At 41.3% G+C, this 21,037-nt stretch overlaps 1 protein-coding gene across 3 annotated transcripts in view; it reads right to left on the minus strand.

The window, feature by feature from the left end:
• Window positions 1–20,761, minus strand: part of LOC310673177 (cytochrome b5 reductase 4-like) — a 29,853-nt gene extending 9,092 nt beyond the window's left edge. The window contains exons 1-9 of one of the 3 annotated variants that reach the window (XM_083431190.1): window positions 20,456–20,761; window positions 18,090–18,243; window positions 13,992–14,092; window positions 13,296–13,380; window positions 10,516–10,557; window positions 3,294–3,348; window positions 2,718–2,775; window positions 1,710–1,803; window positions 359–391 (exon numbers count right to left, since the gene is read on the minus strand). In XM_083431190.1, the coding sequence (XP_083287316.1) occupies window positions 359–391; window positions 1,710–1,803; window positions 2,718–2,775; window positions 3,294–3,348; window positions 10,516–10,557; window positions 13,296–13,380; window positions 13,992–14,092; window positions 18,090–18,243; window positions 20,456–20,530 (697 nt within the window). In that variant the 5' untranslated portion in view covers window positions 20,531–20,761. The remainder of the gene's footprint in view (window positions 1–358; window positions 392–1,709; window positions 1,804–2,717; window positions 2,776–3,293; window positions 3,349–10,515; window positions 10,558–13,295; window positions 13,381–13,991; window positions 14,093–18,089; window positions 18,244–20,455) is intronic. The other 2 variants (XM_083431192.1, XM_083431191.1) reach the window with 2 other exon arrangements.
• Window positions 20,762–21,037: the final 276 nt, after the last annotated feature.

The following is a 21,037-nucleotide window of genomic DNA, read 5'->3' on the forward strand; positions in this document are numbered from 1 at the left end:
TCAAAAATTGCATATAGTCAGAACACACTGGGTTCAACAGCAGGTGGGATTCCTGATGCCCATCCCCCTTTTACCCCTTTTTAACTTTGAGCAAAAAGTTAAAATGCAAAAAGCTGAGCAAAAAGCTGAATGCACGTAAGTTAAATGTACGCAAGTTGCGAGTTACCTGTACTTAATATACAGCACAATAAATACATAGAAATACAAGAAATATGTTACATTTCTTGCACGATGTAAGATTTCGGAAACAGCACTAGTAGTAATATTACTGAAAACAGTGATCAGATACTGAATATACTAACAAGTCAGAGCAAAAAAAGCACAAATGTTTTGACTGTAAGAGGATGTACTTGCTTACCTATCATATCCTCATGAACTGCATAACTTAGTTCTAAAACAGAAGTATATATTTTAATTTAATAAAAACCAAGTGTCTACATCGATTATTATGAGTAGCAATAACTATTAAATGTACAGGTGTCAGGAAAATGCAACGCTTTAGAGCTTTGGATTTCATCATTTAAATAAAGTTATGAGGTTCTCTACAATGGAAAACCCAAATAATTAGCTATACCACAAAGTTCCATTAAATTAATATATAGGCATGGCTTGGCAGTACATATTCAAGTCTTGGATGTGCATGCTCTCTTCTCCCCCTTTCCTTGCCAGGCGGAAATTCCCTCCCTTTACACTAAGCATATTTTGCTTTGAAACCAGAACTGGAAATACGCAACAGAATATTTTGGTTTGGTGGCAAACAGGAAGTGAGAGAAGAAACTGCAGCACCAGAGGGAAGGAGGAATTGCGCGTTCGAATTAAAGGCTGTTTTCATGTACTGCCAGATTACTGCTTGCTGTTATACTTCAATTGAGCCTCATAATGCAACCAATCTACTAATCACCTTATAAACCACTGTCTCAGGGTGATTTACACATAAATTAAAAACAGAAAAACAACAGATACATTTAAAACAAAACTAAAACTTTTACAAATGAAGACTCGTGATAAAACTAGTCATAAATCAAGGATCCACGTATTTGGTGTGCGCACACAGCTGGAGCTTCATTCTATTAAGAGGAAAGGTCAAAGCTCAATTTTAAAAAGTGTCTCCAACATTTCCAGTAGAGGCTGGGGAAAGCTCCTGTTGGAAAGCTTGGAAAGCCTCTATCACTCAGTAGAGACGGTTCTGAGCTAGATGGAGCATCCTACACTTGCACTCAGTTGCTCTGTTTTACTAAGTTCAATATCTGACAATTTAATGGTGCGCTTTAATGGTGCCCAAAGTCTATCACTTGGATTTTCTCTTCACTTTCTGCTGGAGAGGAAAGATGAACACTAGCTACTCTTAAGGAACAGAACAACTGCATACAGGAATGAAACTCCAACTGAATGCACAAGTCTCTCCCTCAACATATTTCACATCTTTGGAGTCTAGCCTTAACATAGAGATACCAGCCTTTCCCAACCCTGTGCTCTCTAAGCATTGTTGGACTACAACTCCCATCAACCCCGACCTCCAGCTATGCCTACCAAGTACAAAACATTCATGGGGTACCATGGCTTGAGTACTATACACATTCCCCTCTTATCACTGCGGGATTTTAATGCAGCTGAGCTGCATTTATATATGAGTGTATATGTGCATCCATTACATGTATATAATTACATGCACACCCCTGCAATGAAGAATTTGCCAGTAAAGTCCTTACCGAGATGTAAAAGATACGAGTAGTCTTTCACAATCAGCTCTCCTCTCAGTTTACGTTCTTGAAGATCAGCTATCACCAATTCACTGTTCATATCCTTGCAGAGGAAGGAAAATGAAGGCTTTTCAAAGTGGTTGTTAAAACTGAAGGGTTTTTTATTATAATAGTGCACCATCAATGCGCACAGCACTTTACAAAGTAACAAGAGTTCCCTACAGTGGAGAGTTTTCAATCTGAACCTATCAAGAGGAGCCAAGAAAGAAGACAGGAAGGAGGTGGTGAGGGTAAATGGATGAAGAAGGCACTTCATTTCCACATACTTAAGCTTGGTTTTGGTACAGAAGGAGGACAGAGGGAGAAAGAAGAAGAAGAAGAAGAAGAAGAAGAAGAAGAAGAAGAAGAAGAAGAGGAGGAGGAGGGGGAGGGGAAGTTTGGATTTGATGTCCCGCTTTATCACTACCCGAAGGCGTCTCAAAGGCTAACATTCTCCTTTCTCTTCCTCCCCCCACAACAAACACTCTGTGAGGTGAGTGAGGCTGAGAGACTTCAAAGAAGTGTGACTGGCCCAAGGTCACCCAGCAGTTGCATGTGGAGGAGTGGAGACACGAACCCGGTTCCCCAGATTACGAGACTACCGCTCTTAACCACTGCACCACACTGGCAAGTGACACCACACAGGTGTCCTTGGAGGCAGTTTCAAGCATATGCAGAAGCAAGAAACAACTCTGGACAGCTGTTAGTGAGGGAGCTGGAGGAGCAAAGGCCAAGGTGACCTGAGTTCAAATTCCCAGCTAGCCATGAAACCTACAGGGTGGCCTTGATCTAGTCACTATTTCTCAGTCTATCCTACCTCACAGGGTTGTTATGAGGATGAAATGTGGGGGGAGAACAAGTATGTTGCTTTGAGCTCTTTGGGGCAAAGCTTGGATACAAATGGAGCGACTAAATGATATATTGGAAAAACAAGCATACAGTTTTCAAAATTATTTAATATAAAAAGCAATTCTCTACCTTTTGTTTAGTGTATATGACCACGGTGATGGAACCATCTGTCTGGAACCAATCATAACTGAAATATTAGGGAAAAAACCTATTAATCTTTTTGAAACAATGCATGTATATATCTGCCTCCGTACAAACCTGTCTTCATTTGTTTGCTGAAGAAATATGTCTAAAAACACTTGAAAACATTCCACTATCTAACAAAGCTTGTGAGCAAAATTCTGGCAGTCGCACCAAAAGATTGATATTACCTTTGTTTACTTTAATCTGAAAGGCACCATCACATAGAACAAACGTTGAGTTACTTTGTTTTAATTATAATTTGAAATTAGTAGAATTTAGCTGCCCATTTCCCAATCCACCAAGTGGTGGAGTGGGAAATGTACCAAGAATCCCAGGCCCCTAGAAATTACTGAATTGTTATTCATGCCATTAAATAGTGTAACAATGGTCACCGTACTGCAGCTATTTCATGGAACTGTCTAGGGGGGGTCACCTAAGAGCTGCTAGTTGTTACTGAAGCTTATGTAAAATAGAGCTTTACAAAGATTTTATAAAAATGATAATGGTGTCTTGGAATAGTACCTGGGAACTGCTTCTTTGGAATAATTATCCGAGACTTTCTTTTTAGAAAACAGACCTGCAAAAAAGAAAAAGAGAGAGAAAGAAATGATATACATATATAGGGACCTAAAAAGCAAATATTCATTAGGTAAACAAATTGACTTAGATCCACGGTTCCCATGGGCAGAACTCCATGCATGGGCTGCTCCTGTGGAGAAATGGCAAAGGATATTTTCACTGACCCCTGCACAGCCGGAGGAAGTGATGGGGGGGGGGGTGGCCTGGGGAGAACAGACAATTGCTTCCCTTCCTCCTTCTACAGTGGCAGCCTTCACTGGATCGGTCCCTTTAGAAAGTGGAAGGAGTTTATAGAAGGGTTAATCTGCATCCACCCCCAAGTATGCAGATATAACCTTAGTTTCATGCCATTTTATCAGCATGAGACATGTATCAGCCCAACCAACGTCTCAGCAGGTTACAATAATATATGAGGAGAACATGCATGTTGATCTGAGCTTCTTGAACAAAGGGCAATATAAAAACATAGTAATAACTACTTTTTCAAATAAAGAACACTGTCTACCTGGGACATATCAGGCACTTGCTGAAATTAGTTCAGAACGTTCAGTTCAGAGTTGATTGTCCTTAGGTACCTGGAAGCACTCAAGTTCAGGATACAACATTCATGCCTCCACAAGTTTAAATTGTCTGAGGCACAGAAACACCCCAATCCAAGAGAAGGGAGGGGAAAAAGGCGACCACGTATCACTTGTCAAAGAGCAAAGCGTAACAGATGGGATCCTGGTTTAAATTCATTTGTTTTGAGCTCAGATGAGGTTTCTGTCAGGGTGCCTAACATGCTAGTGTGATGCAAGTTTAAAATGTATAAACAGTTTTAGTAAATACAGCACACACACACAAGAACTTGTATCAAAAACACAAAGAAACCAGGTACCATATAAGACTGCGGAAGAGTTTCACAGTTGCTAACAGCTGCACACACCTTTGAATACAGCCTGAACATGACATTGCTCAAACTTTCGCAACGTCAAATTCCGCAGAACAGCATTTGGATGTGTTTCTGCTGTTTACCTCAAATTCATTTGTTTAAGAATATTCATATACTGCTTCATATTTTAAAGTATCTAAAGAGATATGCAGCGCTGATTATACCACATAATTAGAGCCATTATCCATCTGATCACACAAGGGCCCTGCCTTGAGTCTGCTGCATGTGAAAGCAAAACGAATCTAGACAGCTCTCAACTAAGTACAATTCAGAGTACTGTGAAAACAGCCTTTGAGTCTGTTTTTTAGTGGTGGGGGTGGGGGGGAAGTGTCATGCAAAGCACTCAGCTTCACCCCATAGCCAGCAGCTATGATCGCTTCTCGGCCTTTTGGCTAAGATCAAGTGTAGTGCCAGCAGCGTGTTACAAGCATCTCACCTCACTTCCAGAATACCTGCTGCCTTTGGGCCTGCCCCAGTCGCCAGTTAGGAGAGCACTACTTTCCCCTTCATCCACACAAGACACTGCAGCGGAAGACTATGCATAAAACTGGAGTAATCCGTACTTTAATTAAACTTTATTTGGAAGTAGGGGGTGGATAACTTTTTTCCTCCCAGTCCAATGACTGCAATTCAAAAATGGAAAACCATGAGGGACACATGCCTGACTATGGCCAAAGTGGTCTCTGAATGTGCAACTGCTGTTGCATGCAGGCACTTTACTCACCACAAACTCTTGTTTCAAAACACACACATAAAAATTGTTAATCCAGACATGCATCATCCACAAACTGCAACTTCCCCATCCCAGCACTAGGATAACCTCTCCTCTTAGCCCAGCATGGAGATGGGAGAGATTTCCAGCTCAGAGAAAGGACTATTTCCATCCAAAACACAGAGCAGTCTTCTACTCTTGGTGGAAGCCAGCCTCATGCGGGGAAGTGGGCCACATTTAAAGGCTTGGCAAATCAGATCCAACTCATAGGTTGTAGGGTTCACCACTCCCAGTGTAAAGGATCAAAATGAATGCTGTATCCACTGCACATAGTTATATGGTGCAAGAGACAGTAATACAGTGGTGCCTCGCAAGACGAAAAGAATCCGTTCCGTGAGTCTCTTCGTCTAGCGGTTTTTTCGTCTTGCGAAGCAACCCCATTAGCGGATTAGCGCTATTAGCAGTTTAGCGGCTATTAGCGGCTATTAAAGGCTTAAGGGATTAGCGGATTAGCTGCTAAAAGGCTATTAGCAGCTTAGTGCCTTAGAAAAAGGGGGTGGGGAGCGAAAAAAAATCGCAGGAACTCGCAAGACATTTTCGTCTTGCGAAGCAAGCCCATAGGAAATTCGTTTTGCGAAGCACCTCCAAAATGGAAAACCCTTTCGTCTAGCGGGTTTTCCGTCTTGCGAGGCATTCGTCTTGCGGGGCACCACTGTATTCCCACCAAGCCATAGGAGTTTTGCAATGTTATGAGACCTAACAAAAGAACAGAGACAACTAGTAACTCAAATCCAAAGAAAGTCACACAAAGTCCATAGACATAAATTTATGTCAATGTCCTGTTGCTTTTAATGGGTCTTTTCAGATTTCCCAAGGAAATCTTTTCCAAAAGGTTGGGAAACTCTCAAAAAGTGTGTGAGTTGGGGAGACATGGGGCATTTCGGAGAGGAGGGGAAATTGATGAGAATCTGCTAGTGGAAGCTACCACTAGATGGAACGCGCTTCTGTGAACAGAATGGACATGTAGGATTTAAGTCAAATACCGTTAAAAGGTGAGGATAAAGGATCCAGATAGCCAGATAAAAATCCACACACCCCAATACCACTAGGCATTCTGTCTAAATTCTACCATCTAAATATAGCTCTTGTTATTTGAAAAGATGTCCTTCACTTGGTAATGGAAATGTCATTCAAGAATGCTGACCTTAAGGTTCCCAGGTGTCTAATGCAAGTCTGAACAGAAAATGAGTCAAGAAAGCCAATACCAGAAAGAAAGAAAGAAAGAAAGAAAGAAAGAAAGAAAGAAAGAAAGAACTGGAATACTGCTGATGATTTCAGACAGTGAAAGTATACCTGTTCCACTATGTGGTAGCAGTTTCTAAACCTTACCAATAACTATAATAAAATATTAAATGGTTAAAAATGGAATATTTTCCATTAACCATCTCTTCAGGATGAGGAAACTCGGTATTATTCAAGACCTATGATCCAAAATAAGTAGAATCAAAGTTTGCTATACCTATAGAAACACAACAGAAAAACAAAATCTGCCCTCTTAATGAATTGTCAATAATACACTATGAAGACTTCCCAGGGGAAGAGATTTTTAGAATGCCCTTTAGAAACTCTCTGTAAACAATGCTTAGCATTTCTTTTATTGATTAAAATTGATCTTTTCCTGCTTGCCTAAAGAAAATATATTTAGAATTAAACTATTATACTATAACTATGTTACAGGGTTGCTATAGATTTTTAGTAATTCCTTCATTCATTTTTTCTCCTATATTTACATGTTACAGTGTTCTAAGAGTTCAGGAATATCATATTGCTTACGGGGACCACATATACTGAAACTGTCACTACTGGAAATTCACAGACTATTTTAAAGTTAACAACAACAAAAACAATTTATTTCCCAGCTTCCTAAATGCTGCAGGTGACCTTTATATTAAAGTCTAAACTAGATTCAACACAGGAAACATGGGACACAATAGAAAACTCAGTGAAAATATCAACTGTCTGCTATAGCACAGGGGGGAAAGTACTGTGTGACCACATTCTAATTGCATTTGAAAGATAATATTTCCGCTTAAGGTACGATCAAGCATTTTGCCCAAGCCTTTTCCCTCTTATCAGGAAAAAGAGGAGAATAGGTGGCATCCAACTAACATGTCCTGTCGGCGCAAGGATTTTCTATAGTGCAGCAGAACATCCCACCCACCAGAGCAGATTTGGGGAGGGCATAGGGCATGTGCAGGGGGACAAGGGAGAAAGTTCTGTTGCTCCTCTCCATCGTCTTTCCGAAGCAGTCGCAGACTGCATCTGAATACAACCACTTTCTGCTCTTCCTTTTCCATTTCTCTAGGAGAAATGGGCTCTAGGAGACCAGGAGAGAGGGCAGCTGGTTGCAGAAGGAGGGGGATACTACTCCTTGGATTTTCACCAGCCTGCCTCATCGCCGCTTTATGGTCCCCCTCTTTTCCAGCCTCCGCTTCTCCCACAGAGTTTGAACTGCTCTCTGACGCAGCCTCTTCCTGCTCACTAAACCCTGTTACTTCTTTTGCCTCCTTCTTCCTCTGACCACTAATCGTCACCCCACCACCAACCCCCTGGCTCTCGGCCTTCTTCCCCTGGGGGTTCCCTGGAGGGTTCTCCAGCTAGTGCCTCCCACCACGCCTCTGCCTCCAGCCAGTCCATGACATTTTCACATATTCAGACCCCATTGGCACAACTGCTTGGCCCTCTACTTTTACATCTCAGTACAGTGGTACCTCGAACACTTCGGGTTACAAACACTTCGGGTTACAGACTCTGCTAACCTGGAAGGAGTACCTTTGGTTAAGAACTTTACCTCAGGATGAGAACAGAAATCATGCCATTAGCTAAAGTGGTACCTCATGTTAAGAACGGTTTCAGGTTAAGAACGGACCTCTGGAACGAATTAAGTTCGTAACCAGAGGTACCACTGTACGGTATATACAACACAGAATATTATGCTCGATAAGCTTTCTATTACAATAAAGCTTTCCCCCCAGTTTCATCATAAGCTTACACTGCCCTTTAGTGTTGCAATATTAGATTATTTCTTACATCCACCCTCACAAGGCAGAGCACAGCCTGGGGGAAACTGATTTTCCCAAAGTCCCATAATAAAAAACTGTTCTAAGTCTAATGCAATATACAGGGAAAGATTTGGCCCTTGTGGATTTCTCTGCATACCAATTCTTCTCTGGTTCTGCCACTATGCTAATGAACTCAACGAACGGTGGCAACAGAAAATTGGTTTCATGGCAGGCTTTTTAATTATAGTTTTGTTCCTGTTCTATTCATAAATTACAAGCAGAGAATATACCTGCTTTTTAGGTGAAGGCATGGTAGATTATCTTTATAAAGAAAGACAGATGAGGGGGAGTTGAGTCAGAGGGCTTATTTACACAAGGTAGATGACTCAGTGTTGTTTTGCTGCTCTTCATATCTGCCCACGCTTATTTGCAATGAATTTCTGATTCAGTCCATTTTTACATGCCCAGTACAGTGACTCTAGTATTGTTCAGATATATTTATCGGCTAATGAAGCATATTATTGAAGCAGACTTTGATGGTGACTTATTCAGCTCAGTCACCCATTAACCCTTTCAAACAAAAAACAAATGTGTTACTCCATGATAGCTACTGATAATATGGTATTTTTTAGCCAAATATAACTGCCAGTCCATATGTTCTACAGGTATTTCTCCAAAGCAACAATTTAACAGCCTTTCCTCCTTATTCTCAGCAGATACAATAAGCTGTTATTCCTTACTATAGCTCAGTGGATCACTTTATATGATCAGCATTATGCTGATACAGGAAGGGGTGGGGAGTAAGAGAGGGAGAGAAGAACCAGTTTACTGCCTTTTTAATTCTTCTCCACAATATTCTTAAAAACTAGAATCCGTATTTTGGAAGAAGCATTTTACTCTTAACAACAAGAAGTGACATGAATTGTGGCAGGGCTAGCACTGTAGAGCCTCACTGGGGTGCGAGAGTGGGAAAACTTCATCTCTAATTTTGCTTCTGAAATGTATTTTGATCAAAACTGCAGACATCCTTTTGTTAGCAGCAGTCAACGCTGCAGGAAGAAAACCTAAAAACAGACTTAAAGAATAAAGAAATCTAAATTCTAGTTTCAGTTAACAAACTCACTGCTCAGTTAAGTAGCCGACTTCTGATTAGGACATAAGCAACAGAAACACAGAAACTTTTTCATGATCTCTTCAGAATCATCTTTTAAATTGTTTGGCATGTGTCAAATCTAGATCAATCAACTGAAGCAAGAAGCAATGGGTAGGTGTTGTGTGTTTCCTCTCCCCTCTCTTCCTCTGGTGCAGCCACAAGGAGATTAGAAGCTTGTGTTTCTGTTTCCAATTAATAGCAGTCTGTTGCTATGTCCATTCTCTGAGAAACAGTGATTAGTCTTAAGTATGGTTTAAACCAGGCATAGGCAAACTCAGCCCTCCAGATGTTTTGGGACTACAACTCCCATCCCTAGCTAACAGGACCTGTGGTCAGGGATGATGGGAGCTGTAGTCCCAAAATATCTGGAGGGCCGAGTTTGCCTATGCCTGGTTTAAACTAACTTCAAACTATGGTTTGTAATCCCAATTTGCTAGTCTAAGCCAGGCATCCCCAAACTCGGCCCTCCAGATGTTTTTGGGACTACAACTCCCATCCCTAGCTAACAGAACCAGTGGTCAGGGATGACGGGAACTGTAGTCCCAAAACACCTGGAGGGCCGAGTTTGGGGATGCCTGGTCTAAGCCATAGGAAAGACTAACATCATTTTGAATTCAGACATAACACACTACAGTTAGTTGAAAACTGAAATTAAAGCTTCCAATACGCACCTCATGACGCTGGAAGAGCAAATGCATTAGCCCAATGCTTGAGCACTATGATTTCATATAACATCAACTCAGCCAAAAGACTTCTGCAATCACAATTTCTTCAACAATCCACTATGAAAAATTTGACCCGATGTCTAAGCACCACATATATGCATAGCAATTTGCTCCAACTTGTTCTTCCCGAAACTCCTGCCACCATCTTTGAGCAGGCTTCAATATAATACAATAATATGAAAGCAGAAAGCAAGAAGGGAACTCAAGACCTGTGCTGTTAACAAGGGCACACAGGATCAGAGATTTCATCAAGCTCCTGCAAGTTTTCCAACGACAAAAACTCCTCAACTATTATTGGCAACAGATCCGAGGAGCATTTTTCTTCCTCTACAGCTGTCTTTCTCAAGTAGCTCAATGCTCTATCTTCTCTACTTCATTTTCTGCTGTGCCATCTTATTTCTGACGGTAGCACATGACAGTACAGGCAACTTAGATAAAGAGTTGTTGGAGTGGATGGTCCTTTGTTTAGTCAGAAAAAGATATCTATATGAAGTTCCACTAGTGATCTGCATGTCTCTGATTTGTATATCTCTGTGTTGTTGTTTTTAAAATGCATGCGATACTGTTTGCACAAATACTTACCATTTAAGATTCTGTTTTCTTCAGATACAATGGGGCAAGATTCTGCAAGTATGCAAGAAGAATGCTGTGATCATGAGAGCAAAAAACTCCCACAAGTTATGCTACAATATGCAATCATTCTGGGCAAAACAACACAAAACAAAAAAACTGAGGAAAAATAAAGAAGGCTCATCAAAGCTGAAGAGAAGAAAAATAAAGCATGCAAAAGAATAAAAAGCAGTAAACTGAAGAGAAGAATATAGCCAATTGTAAATAAATGTAATTATTTGATGGGCTACTGGCATATATGATGAAAAAGTTAGTACAACCTTAGGAATTATATATTTAAAGCCACGGTTTCCCCAATCTGGATACATTCACTGCATAACATATAAAAGTGGCAAATCAAAATCTGGATGTCTTAGAAATGCTGCAAACCATGTTTAGCATTATGCTCCCAACATGCAGGAGGCTGTAATGCTAATGACACAACTATCTGCTATATTTTCGGATAATGAAACAACCACTATGAAAACCACATGGAACTGCCTCATTGTGCTATATCATCTATGTGTAGAGACTAGAATGACCCCCCCCCTGCATGCCACTGTGCAATGTTTGTGGTAGTGTGAATAAAAGCCACCCAGCTACTATGGCAAGCCACTGTTCGCCACATGGCAGCACTTGCTGCAAGAAGCAGCTTAAAGCGCATTCCATTTAGCGCCCATTCATGTGCACCAGCCCTAGGACTTGCTGCACCAGTGCTGCTTCAAATGGAATGCATTATAACCCTCTCAGTGGCAGTACTCTGGACAATTCATCTTTGCCCCTTTCACCTGCGAGCAAACTGCAGGAAACACTAAACTAAAGTTTACAACCATTTCTGGAACTAACAGTGCATTTTAATGTTGTCATTCCTATGTCGGGCCTTTGAAAATGTATAGTACTTTGTATAGAGCTGATGTCCTATCAGCAGACATTTTTAGGAATGGAATGATCTCCATATGGAATACTGAAAGCTTGGGATACTTTGTCCTACTCTTTAAACCTTGGCTACAGCACATTCATTTAGGAAAAAAATTAGATACCTTTCAAATATAGTATCAGGTACCAACAACTGGGGGTAAATTAACTGTTTAACTGCTACTTTGTCCTCAAATCATTCAGATAGTCTTCACTCTAAATGTAAGTGTACCAAAAATGCCAACAAACAGCCAACTATGGCCACAAACCAGATTGCTCGAGTCTCTAACTGTGCTTTAGACTTGTGGGTTTTTTTGGTGTGGTTTTTTTTTCAAATTGTGATCATCTCTGCCACATAAAGACCACCTCTGCTTTTTAATGTTTTTAATGGGTTTCAAAAGCAGTGGTGAGTGGCAGGATCTCCTTTTTTCAAGAATCACCACAAGTCCCATGGGATACATATGTAAACCCCAGAGATTGCCTAATGAAGGACCTCTGGAGATTGTATCCAAAATTTCCCCCTTAAGATTATTGCTCCCTGTCTGTCATCATTAGTGTTTGTTCTCAGAGCTAGGAAAGACAAACAGCTGAATTACGGTACAATGAACTATCTTAAGTAGAAGAAATACTGTAACTATTAATTTAGCTTTGTATATGAAGCTGGCTTTTGAAAGGAGGCGATACTCAGTATCATTTAAAAGTGCCAAATAAAATGAAAGGATATTGATCTATGTGTATTACACTGAAAAGGAAATTTCCGTAGCTCTCCTTTATAAGACATTCTAAAGAGCCTCCATTTCCTCACTGAATCCAGGAGTTCAATATCATTATAGAGTGTGCAACAGAAATTAGAGGAAGAAAACAAGCTTACAGCATCACACAAGTCAGCAAGAAGTCATGAAGAAGCTACTACCCTGGAGCGAACAGAAGACGTAGAGCAAAAGCTGGCAGAGCTTATGGGAGATGGGGAAGAGGGAGATAACGATCATTCACAATCTCAAAATTGCTTAGGATGCCCAAATCTTTAATGCTATTTTAATCACATAAAAGTTATAAACCTGCACCAAGACCATTTGTTTTCAAACCCTGTTCTTATACTTAAAAGATGCCTTAGCCAATCTGGATTCTACAGATTCTGCTCAACTACTCTTGGTTATGTTTATACACAGCAGCATCCTAGTATAACTCACAGTGTCAGCTACATAGCAACAATAAAACCCAGTCTCCTGAGCTCTCTGTTGTGTTGACACGGCAAGCAAATTAAAACAAGCAGCTAGAATATTGCCTTTTAAAGCTGAACCAACACTTGGCAAGCATTAAAAATAAATTTTAACAAAACTGTGCTAATCAGGAGTATGTATTGAGGGAAGGGAACCATGGCTCTGCAGAGGTAACACAATGAACTAGTTTTGCACATCCAAGAATTCAATCTAGCAAACGCTGTTTATCATAAGCAAGCCTCAGTTAAATGAATGGGTCTTTAATAACAGGCAGATCAAGAGCGGACTAATTTGCCTTTGGATTATCATTGCATCCAAACTCAGGTGCTTAACTGGACAATGCTAAGGGCCTCAACAAAAGACAACTTAGGTGTGCCCATGCACTGTAAAATGTAATGCAGCAATGTGTTTGAAAATTCAGGTATCACAGAGGAAGCCAGAATTGGCTACGTCTCTCTGTCAAGTTACACTAGCAAGGGAAATTGATTTTGGTATGGAATGTGTCAATGAACCTTACTCCAACATAAATGGGATTAGGATTGCACCTAGTTTTTTTTAAAAAAAATTAAACAAATTATTATTAAACACACACACACACACACACACACGAGTGTATACCTTTCAAAGCAGCAAAAGGTTTGAGTGCCATTCTTCCAACCATACACTCTTTCAGCATCGATTCATAATTAACCCAGCGATGCACCTGCATGTAGAAGAAACCAGGACTATTTTAGAGGATTCAGGCACTTATAATAACACTTGCTTCTAAGCAACTATAAAGGTATAGTAAAAAAAAAAATAATGAAAACTTGTTACATAGAACTTCTGAATGAAAATAAACACAAGCAGAGATAGGTCCTGATCCACCATGGGGACAGAGGTACTAAGGTAGCATAATATGCTTTTCATTTTTAAGAAATGTAAACTCAAAATAGGGACAATGCAACTAACACATGGAGTAGCACTTAAGCTTCCGATTTAACTATTTAAGAGGGCACCTTGCTGAAGTTGTAGCCAATCGCTCAACAAGTGCATGATATAAATGAATTTTCAGTTTCTTTTTGGGGTGGACTCATGAACTTCTCTCTTTCCTTTCCTCTCACTTGGCCAGGAAGAACACAATGGAAGCTTTTACTTCAAAACAACACATCTTACAACTCAAAACATCAAAAAATTGTTGTTTATCACGATACACACATTATACACAATTAATTTTAAAATACAGTAAATGGCAGAATAGTGTCTTCTTCAGGCAGCAGAATCCTTTATAGTGTGCAGTTTTGATGAACTGAATATGACCTGTACTCTTTTTACCTGATCAAATAGCTCTGTGCCATCAGCTCCTGCTGCTTTCATCAGCTCATCTTCGCCACCAGGGTGATATTCCATATACGGTGTAATATTATACACGAGACCTACAATTTTTGTAAAAATAATTTTTAAAAATCCAATTAAAACATGCAGCATGCCCTCTATGAAAAAAAAAATTAAATATATTTGCATTGCTCCTTTATTATTTTGGAATACTGAAACAGGAAATTGTACAATGAAAGAGGTTATATTCACAAAAAGACAGGAATGCCACGCTAGGTAAACCTAAGGCACAATATTAAAGCACATGTGAGAGCTTATGTTCTGGTGACGAGGCGTCTGAGAGTCCAGAATCCAGAGTCACATCTATCCTTGCTTCAGAGGAAGTGGTAGATCCAAGCATACATCCCTTCTTATGTGCATGGTTACCCTTTCCCCTAATCAATGGAGATGTAGTCACATTGGGAAGAGCTCTGTGCAGGCTCTGCAACATGCAAGGAACCAGGAAAATACATATATTTACTTTTGCAACCAACTACTGAAATAAATATTCATAAATGTATAAACTACATGTCTAAAACACCACAGAAACCCCTCAGAACAAAGTCCTGAAACGATTTTGTCTCTCCCAAACGACCTCAAATATTTCTCTGCAAGGTGAAAGGAAAAGGGGAGCCTCCCCATTGTCCCTTTGCTCACAAATCCTGTCTCAAGGGCACATTTAATATATGAATGAGGTGAGCCTGTGACCTGGATTCAGGGATTGAGTAGTTATTATAACAAAAGAGTGGCCAGGATTCCCAGGTAATCCAATCAGGTAACCTGGCAGACAGGATAAAAACAACTCACTCAGATTTCTGTTGTAGTCCGCCCCTTCTCTGATGTACGTATGATGTATTGGGGGGGGGGTCTTGGGCTGCACCCCTTCTGTGATGTATATATGATGTATGGTGGTCTTGAGCTACAGGGTGGGCAGTTCAAAAGTCTACATAAGGGCTTGCACACCTTTGTCTTGGGTTCTCCTCCTCTCTCCTGCATGTGGGGGAGCACCCTGTTGCAACAGCTTTAATAAAAATCAGGCTTACTAGCTGCTTCACTTCTCAATGTTCTCTGGTTGGCCTCTGTTATTTTCTCTTACTGATGGAGAACCTACAAAGGACTCTATAAGGGCTCTTGTGGACCCCATAAGGGAAAGAGTTCAGTTTTTGTTTACAACATAGACAAGGGATCCACTCTAAGAAAAGTATTTGCTGATAAATGGGTTAATCAGAACTGTGGGGTTCTCTCTCATTACAGACTTGCAAACTTGCAAAGCTAGAAAACTACAACAAATCTACTAGGTTTCAAAAATGCCCCAAGACTGTGTGTGCATAACACTGTCTATTTAGCAGTAGCACAAGATACAGAGAATAATGCTTTAGGGACTCATGGACCACTTGTCCAAATATCTTGGCTCAATACAGATGTCACATAACAAAGCCTTTCATCCAATATGCACTCAGAATGCCATCTAGTGTGAAGTACGGAGCACTGCATATCAGAAAAGGTATGTTAACTCTGAAAGCAGATTCAGTCACTTTTTTGTTCATAGGTATCTTTGCAGCGTGTCCTGGGCAGACAGGTGAATTTATAACATCACTGATAAAAAAAACCAGAAGCGGGTATTTCACCAGTCAGAATGATGTGAGTGCCATTTTAACGCTATCACAATGTAGCTGATATCATAGAAAGGATCCTAATTTGTTCATAATGCATGGAAATGCTTTTCTTTCTCAAATCATGAGACCCACAGAAAATGTAGGTGATGCCAGCAAGTCAATACATACAAATTTATATAAGGTGTGCTTCCCACTATCATTTACACAAGATTTTAATTATAGGTAGGTAGCTGTGTTGGTCTGCCGTAGTCGAAACAAAATAAAATAAAATAAAATCCTTCCAGTAGCACCAACTAAGTTAGTTATTGGTATAAGCTCATAATTGGTCTCTAAGGTGCTACTGGAAGGATTTTAAAATTTTAATAATAATAATAATAATAATAATAATAATAATAATAATAATAATAATTTATTTATACCCCGCCCATCTGGCTGGGCCTCCCCAACCACTCTGGGCGGCCTCCAAAAAAATATTAAAATACTGTAATACTGTAAATTTTATTTTATTATTTTATTTTGTTTCGACAAGATTCTAGAATGTGGTCAGAGCCCCCATGCCTCCTTTCCAGAGGCCAGCATCTCCTCTCTTGGCTTTGAGAAGGCAGTGTGAGGGCTGTGGAGGGTGTAATCAAATGTTGCCACAGTCACCAAAATGTTGGGATACTGCCAGGGAGACAAAGTCCATCATGACTCCACGTCGTCTCCGGACCTCCATTGATCTCGCGTAGACACGCAGTATCAGCAATTAGCGACATCAGCTCCAGAAATAGCTTCCCACATTCCAGAGCCGATGCACGCTCTATCAGCAGATAATGCACAGCAAAAGATGCACCCAGGAGAGCATTATTCACAAGTTTATTTCTGCGTTGATCAGAACAAAGAAAAACATGACTGCCTGCTTCAGTGTTCCGGCAGAGAGAGAGAAACGAAAACAAAGACACAACAGAAACATCCTGTGAAACAGGAAAATACGCAGGCTGTGACACAAACATCCTGCTCCCTTTTAAGGTGGAACGGAAATAACCTAACACAAAAGAGGCCTCGAGAGCCACATGCAGTCCTTGGGTTGTGTGGAGGAGAAAGAGAACCTAGGTCCTGGAGCACATGTACCATCTGCTCCTGACAGAACGATTAATGGTCTGAGAAAACCGCTGGGGCAGATCCTGCTCCACCTTACCTTGGACAACCCTGAAGGAGCCCAGGAAAGGAAGAACACACACCATCAGCTCACAGTTGGCCTGAAATGACTTTGTGACTCTTCATTTTAAATACAGTGGTACCTCGGGTTACATACGCTTCAGGTTACATACGCTTCATGTTACAAACTCTGCTAACCCAGAAATAGTGCTTCAGGTTAAGAACTTTGCTTCAGGATAAGAACAGAAATTGTGCTCTGGCAGCGCAGCGGCAGCAGGAGGTCCCATTAGCTAAAGTGGTGCTTCAGCTTAAGAACAGTTTCAGGTTAAGAACAGACCTCCGGAACAAATTAAATACTTAACCTGAGGTACCACTGTAACGTATTTGTTTTAATGCTTTAAAATAGTAAACTGCCTTAGGTGCTTTGGCAGAAAGGGAATTGCAGTCCAACAACCTCTGGTCTATTGTCTTTTCTAAAGGGGCATCATCCCCCACGTCCCCTAGTGGGCATTAAGTTTCAGAAGCACTCTCCGCACACCCATTGGGAATTCCACAAATCTGTTTCTCCTTTGCTTATGACAGAGGATATACATTTGCAGTATATTTCCAGTAAATGAAAGGCAAGGATAACTCTTTGGAAGGTGAGTGAGGAAAAAAAGAATATGCTCAAAGCAAAATTTTGGACAATATAGTTCCAGGTGTTCACTTGCTGCTATCTAAATGCTGAATGGCATTGTTATTAACTAATCTCATTAAAGGTAAAGGGACCCCTGACCATTAGGTCCAGCCGTGACCGACTCTGGGGTTGCGGCGCTCATCTCGCTTTATTGGCCAAGGGAGCCGGCGTACATGTGGCCAGCATGACTAAGCCGCTTCTGGCGAACCAGAGCAGCGCACGGAAACGCCGTTTACCTTCCCGCCAGAGCAGTACCTATTTATCTACTTGCACTTGAAGTGCTTTCGAACTGCTAGGTTTGCAGGAGCAGGGACTGAGCAACGGGAGCTCACCCCGTCACGGGGATTTGAACTGCCGACCTTCTGATCGACAAGTCCTAGGCTCTGTGGTTTAACCCACAGCGCCACCCGCATCCATTAATCTCATTACCTAAGCTTTAATAAAACTTTAAAACCACTTACGCATATTTATTTTGTTATATTTCTTTCCTCTATATAAGAGTGGCTGGGGAAACCCAGCCAGATGGGCAGGGTATAAATAATTACTATTATTATTATTATTGCATAAAAGCTTTGGGGGAAAATAAGTAGCAATAGCACATTCATTAGAAATGTCAATAGAGCAGCCTACCTCTTATGCATATCCAACAGTCAGTCCTCTTATTATGCTTAGCAAGCTCTTCTTCAGTCACCTCTATTAATCTTCCTTTTAGACCAGTTAGATCTTTCCCACTTTTAGTTAATCGAATCCAGTCCATAAGACTTCGGCCTGGTTTCAAAGGTACCTAGAAAGGAAGATAAGTTTGTGGAGGAAGATAAGTTTATTAAATAATTAGCAACAAAAAGCAGAAGTAGATTGGTTTCTTGCCGTCCTTTATGGTGAACAGCAAAAATTCTCGTTTAATTCTGGCACACAAAGACAAAGCTATACAAAGCAGAAGAAAATAACCTTCAGACAGAGCCATAGCAGACAATGGTGAGGAAAGTTAGCATGCAGGACTGCTTCTGAGGTAAATACAAATATGTAAGCTAATAATCAGAAGAACTGGGGGAGGGAAGTTCAATTTATTCCAGCCAAGTTCTCCTATCCAAACACGTTTCCCTGAACAGACTCTTGGAATGGGGTATAGTTTAAGGTTTTTTCTAGGCTGTGTGTGTTGCTGTTATTAATATTCACTTTCTGTATCTTTTTTTTAGATCTTATAATTTATGTGAAAATTGTTTAACTTGGTTGTGCACTTTTGATATTTTAGTTATTATTTACGGCTATTTTTGTTAAGTTCGCAATTAGGGATTTTTTTCATGTTGTTAGCTGCCTTGAACATGACTTGAACTATGGAAATGTGCCATAAAAATAAAAGTATGTATGTAACCAAGCCCCATGAACATCATTATAGCTAATGGTCTAGGCTCTTGAATTAATTTCTTTATCACAATTTCATATCCTGGCTTGTCTGTAAGCCAGTAACTATAGTTTCCTGGTTCTGATGTAGTGGGAAGTTACGGTTAACTGTGGCTTTGTGCCATATTTCACTGCTCGTGGGAAGGGAGGAGTAAAGTAACTACTTAATAAGCCAATATTTTATAACATAAAATATTGGCTTATATTGGCAGTCATTGTGCATTTAAGTGCTCTAAGTGCACAATTTAGGCTTGGTCTTTACTTCTATATGAAATTAAATCAGAGACAACATTGGGCCTGGCAGTGGGAGGAGAGAGAGAAGATATACAAACTAGAAAGACAAGCATACAGCAAATCTCGTGGTCAAGGAGACTATGCTTTAAATGCAATTGAGAACATGTAACATAGGGGATTTTAAGGGAGGCTATTGTTTCCCCAACAGAATTTCTATCTCCCTACAATAGGGAGATACTTATGCTGGAAAATACGCAACTTGTGTATGCATGAGAAACACAACATTGCATCAGTTCCTACTTTTCCTGCATCTTTAGTCACTCTAAATTTCTATTAAACTTCTCCTTAGATCTTCAATATGGGCAGAACTTCACTCCAATTACTACTGTTATTGGTGACACACTTAACAGCTGTGTGGTTTTTAAAGTGCACATTCTTCTCTAAAGCTCAAGCAGCACTGCCTGCAAAAGAGCTGTACCATGAAAAATTCATTGACTCTACTTGTTGAGGACTCTGCAATTTCCACAGCCCATCACATTACTCAACAGGAATCAGCTGACATACCAACACTGTTGCCACATGGCTTCAGCCTTATACTACCACATGACAGCCCACTAGTTCCATAATCACAACAATCAGCTTGAAGACACTTCGAAACCAATCTTCCTTTATGCAAATATTCCCCATACCCTGCCACTAATATAGTTTTAACCAAACACCACACTGGACTTAAGTTGAGTCCCAAACACATGAAAGGAATAGGATGCACAGAAGCATCTATAGTCTTTCCACAGCCCTAAAGAACAAAAAAGTCAGACACTGCCCGTCAGCTATTAGGGCTTCCAGGATAATGAGCGTATTCTGAAAGCAAGCTTGAACCCTGGAGCTCCTTTCTCTTTTAGAAACTACGTGCCCCATAATTACACAACAGTCCTCAGAAAAGAGGAAACAACCAGATGCATCTGTGTTGCCTTGCAAAACACACACACACACAACACAAGAAAAGGCAGCACGAACTGCTCTTAACCTAAAAACACCTCTGAACCTCAGTCCCTTAAGGACTGACACCATCCTCTCGCCGGGCAGAACTTTAGGAGCTTCATAACACAGAAACCCAACAGGTACAGCTTTTCTCACTTCCTACATCTCCGGGCCAGGAAAGGCTTCACCTGCCGAGTTTCCGCCTGTAACACCCATCTGGGTTCAAGATCTCTACCCTCAACGAGCAAAGGAAGCGTTAACCCCTATTCCGCCTCTGCAGGTGCCAATGCGCAAGGCGACCCCTCTTACACCGCCAGTTTGCCCTGGGACCCAGTGGCGAGGAGTACCGCAGACCCCCCCGGCCCCAGCTCACGCCGCACCTTGCTGCGCCCTCCCGCGGCCACCCGCTGCTGGGAGCCTGGAGCAGGGAAAGCTTGAGAAGGGACGTTGAGCATCCTGCCGGCCGCAGGACAGCCGCCCCAGCCGCCGCCGCCGCCGCCGCCTCCTCTTCTTCTTCAGAAACTGCAAGCGGACAGAAAGAGCCGCTTCCGGGTCCGGCCCGGCGCCGAAGCAGCCAGTAGCTTAGCTGAAAGGCAGGCGGAGACTTAAAAGCCCGTGCTGCGCAGGCGTGAGGTTGAACCGGGGCGGGGCGGGTGGTTGGAGCTCTTTCCACAGACCAGGGCGCGTGCCTAGGCCCCACCCACCTGAGTTGACTGACGGCTGCACAGCAAAAACCCACGGCGGGGGCGGGATCTTCCGCCCACGTGGTCTAGAGACGCTACTAGCTGGCCGCTTAACCGCTTGCCTGTGTTTTGTTTCGCGCGCTTGGTGCGCGGGGATTTGTTCCTTTAAAATGCTTGCATCCTGCTTTTCGAGTGGCGCTTGCTCCAAGTGGCGGCAGAGGATCCTACAACCATAACATCAATAATAATAACAACAATAATAATTCGAAGTATTATTAT

This window comes from Podarcis tiliguerta (assembly GCF_965153285.1).
Source record: "Podarcis tiliguerta genome assembly, chromosome: 3".
In the NCBI taxonomy this organism is placed as follows: Eukaryota; Metazoa; Chordata; class Lepidosauria; order Squamata; family Lacertidae; genus Podarcis; species Podarcis tiliguerta.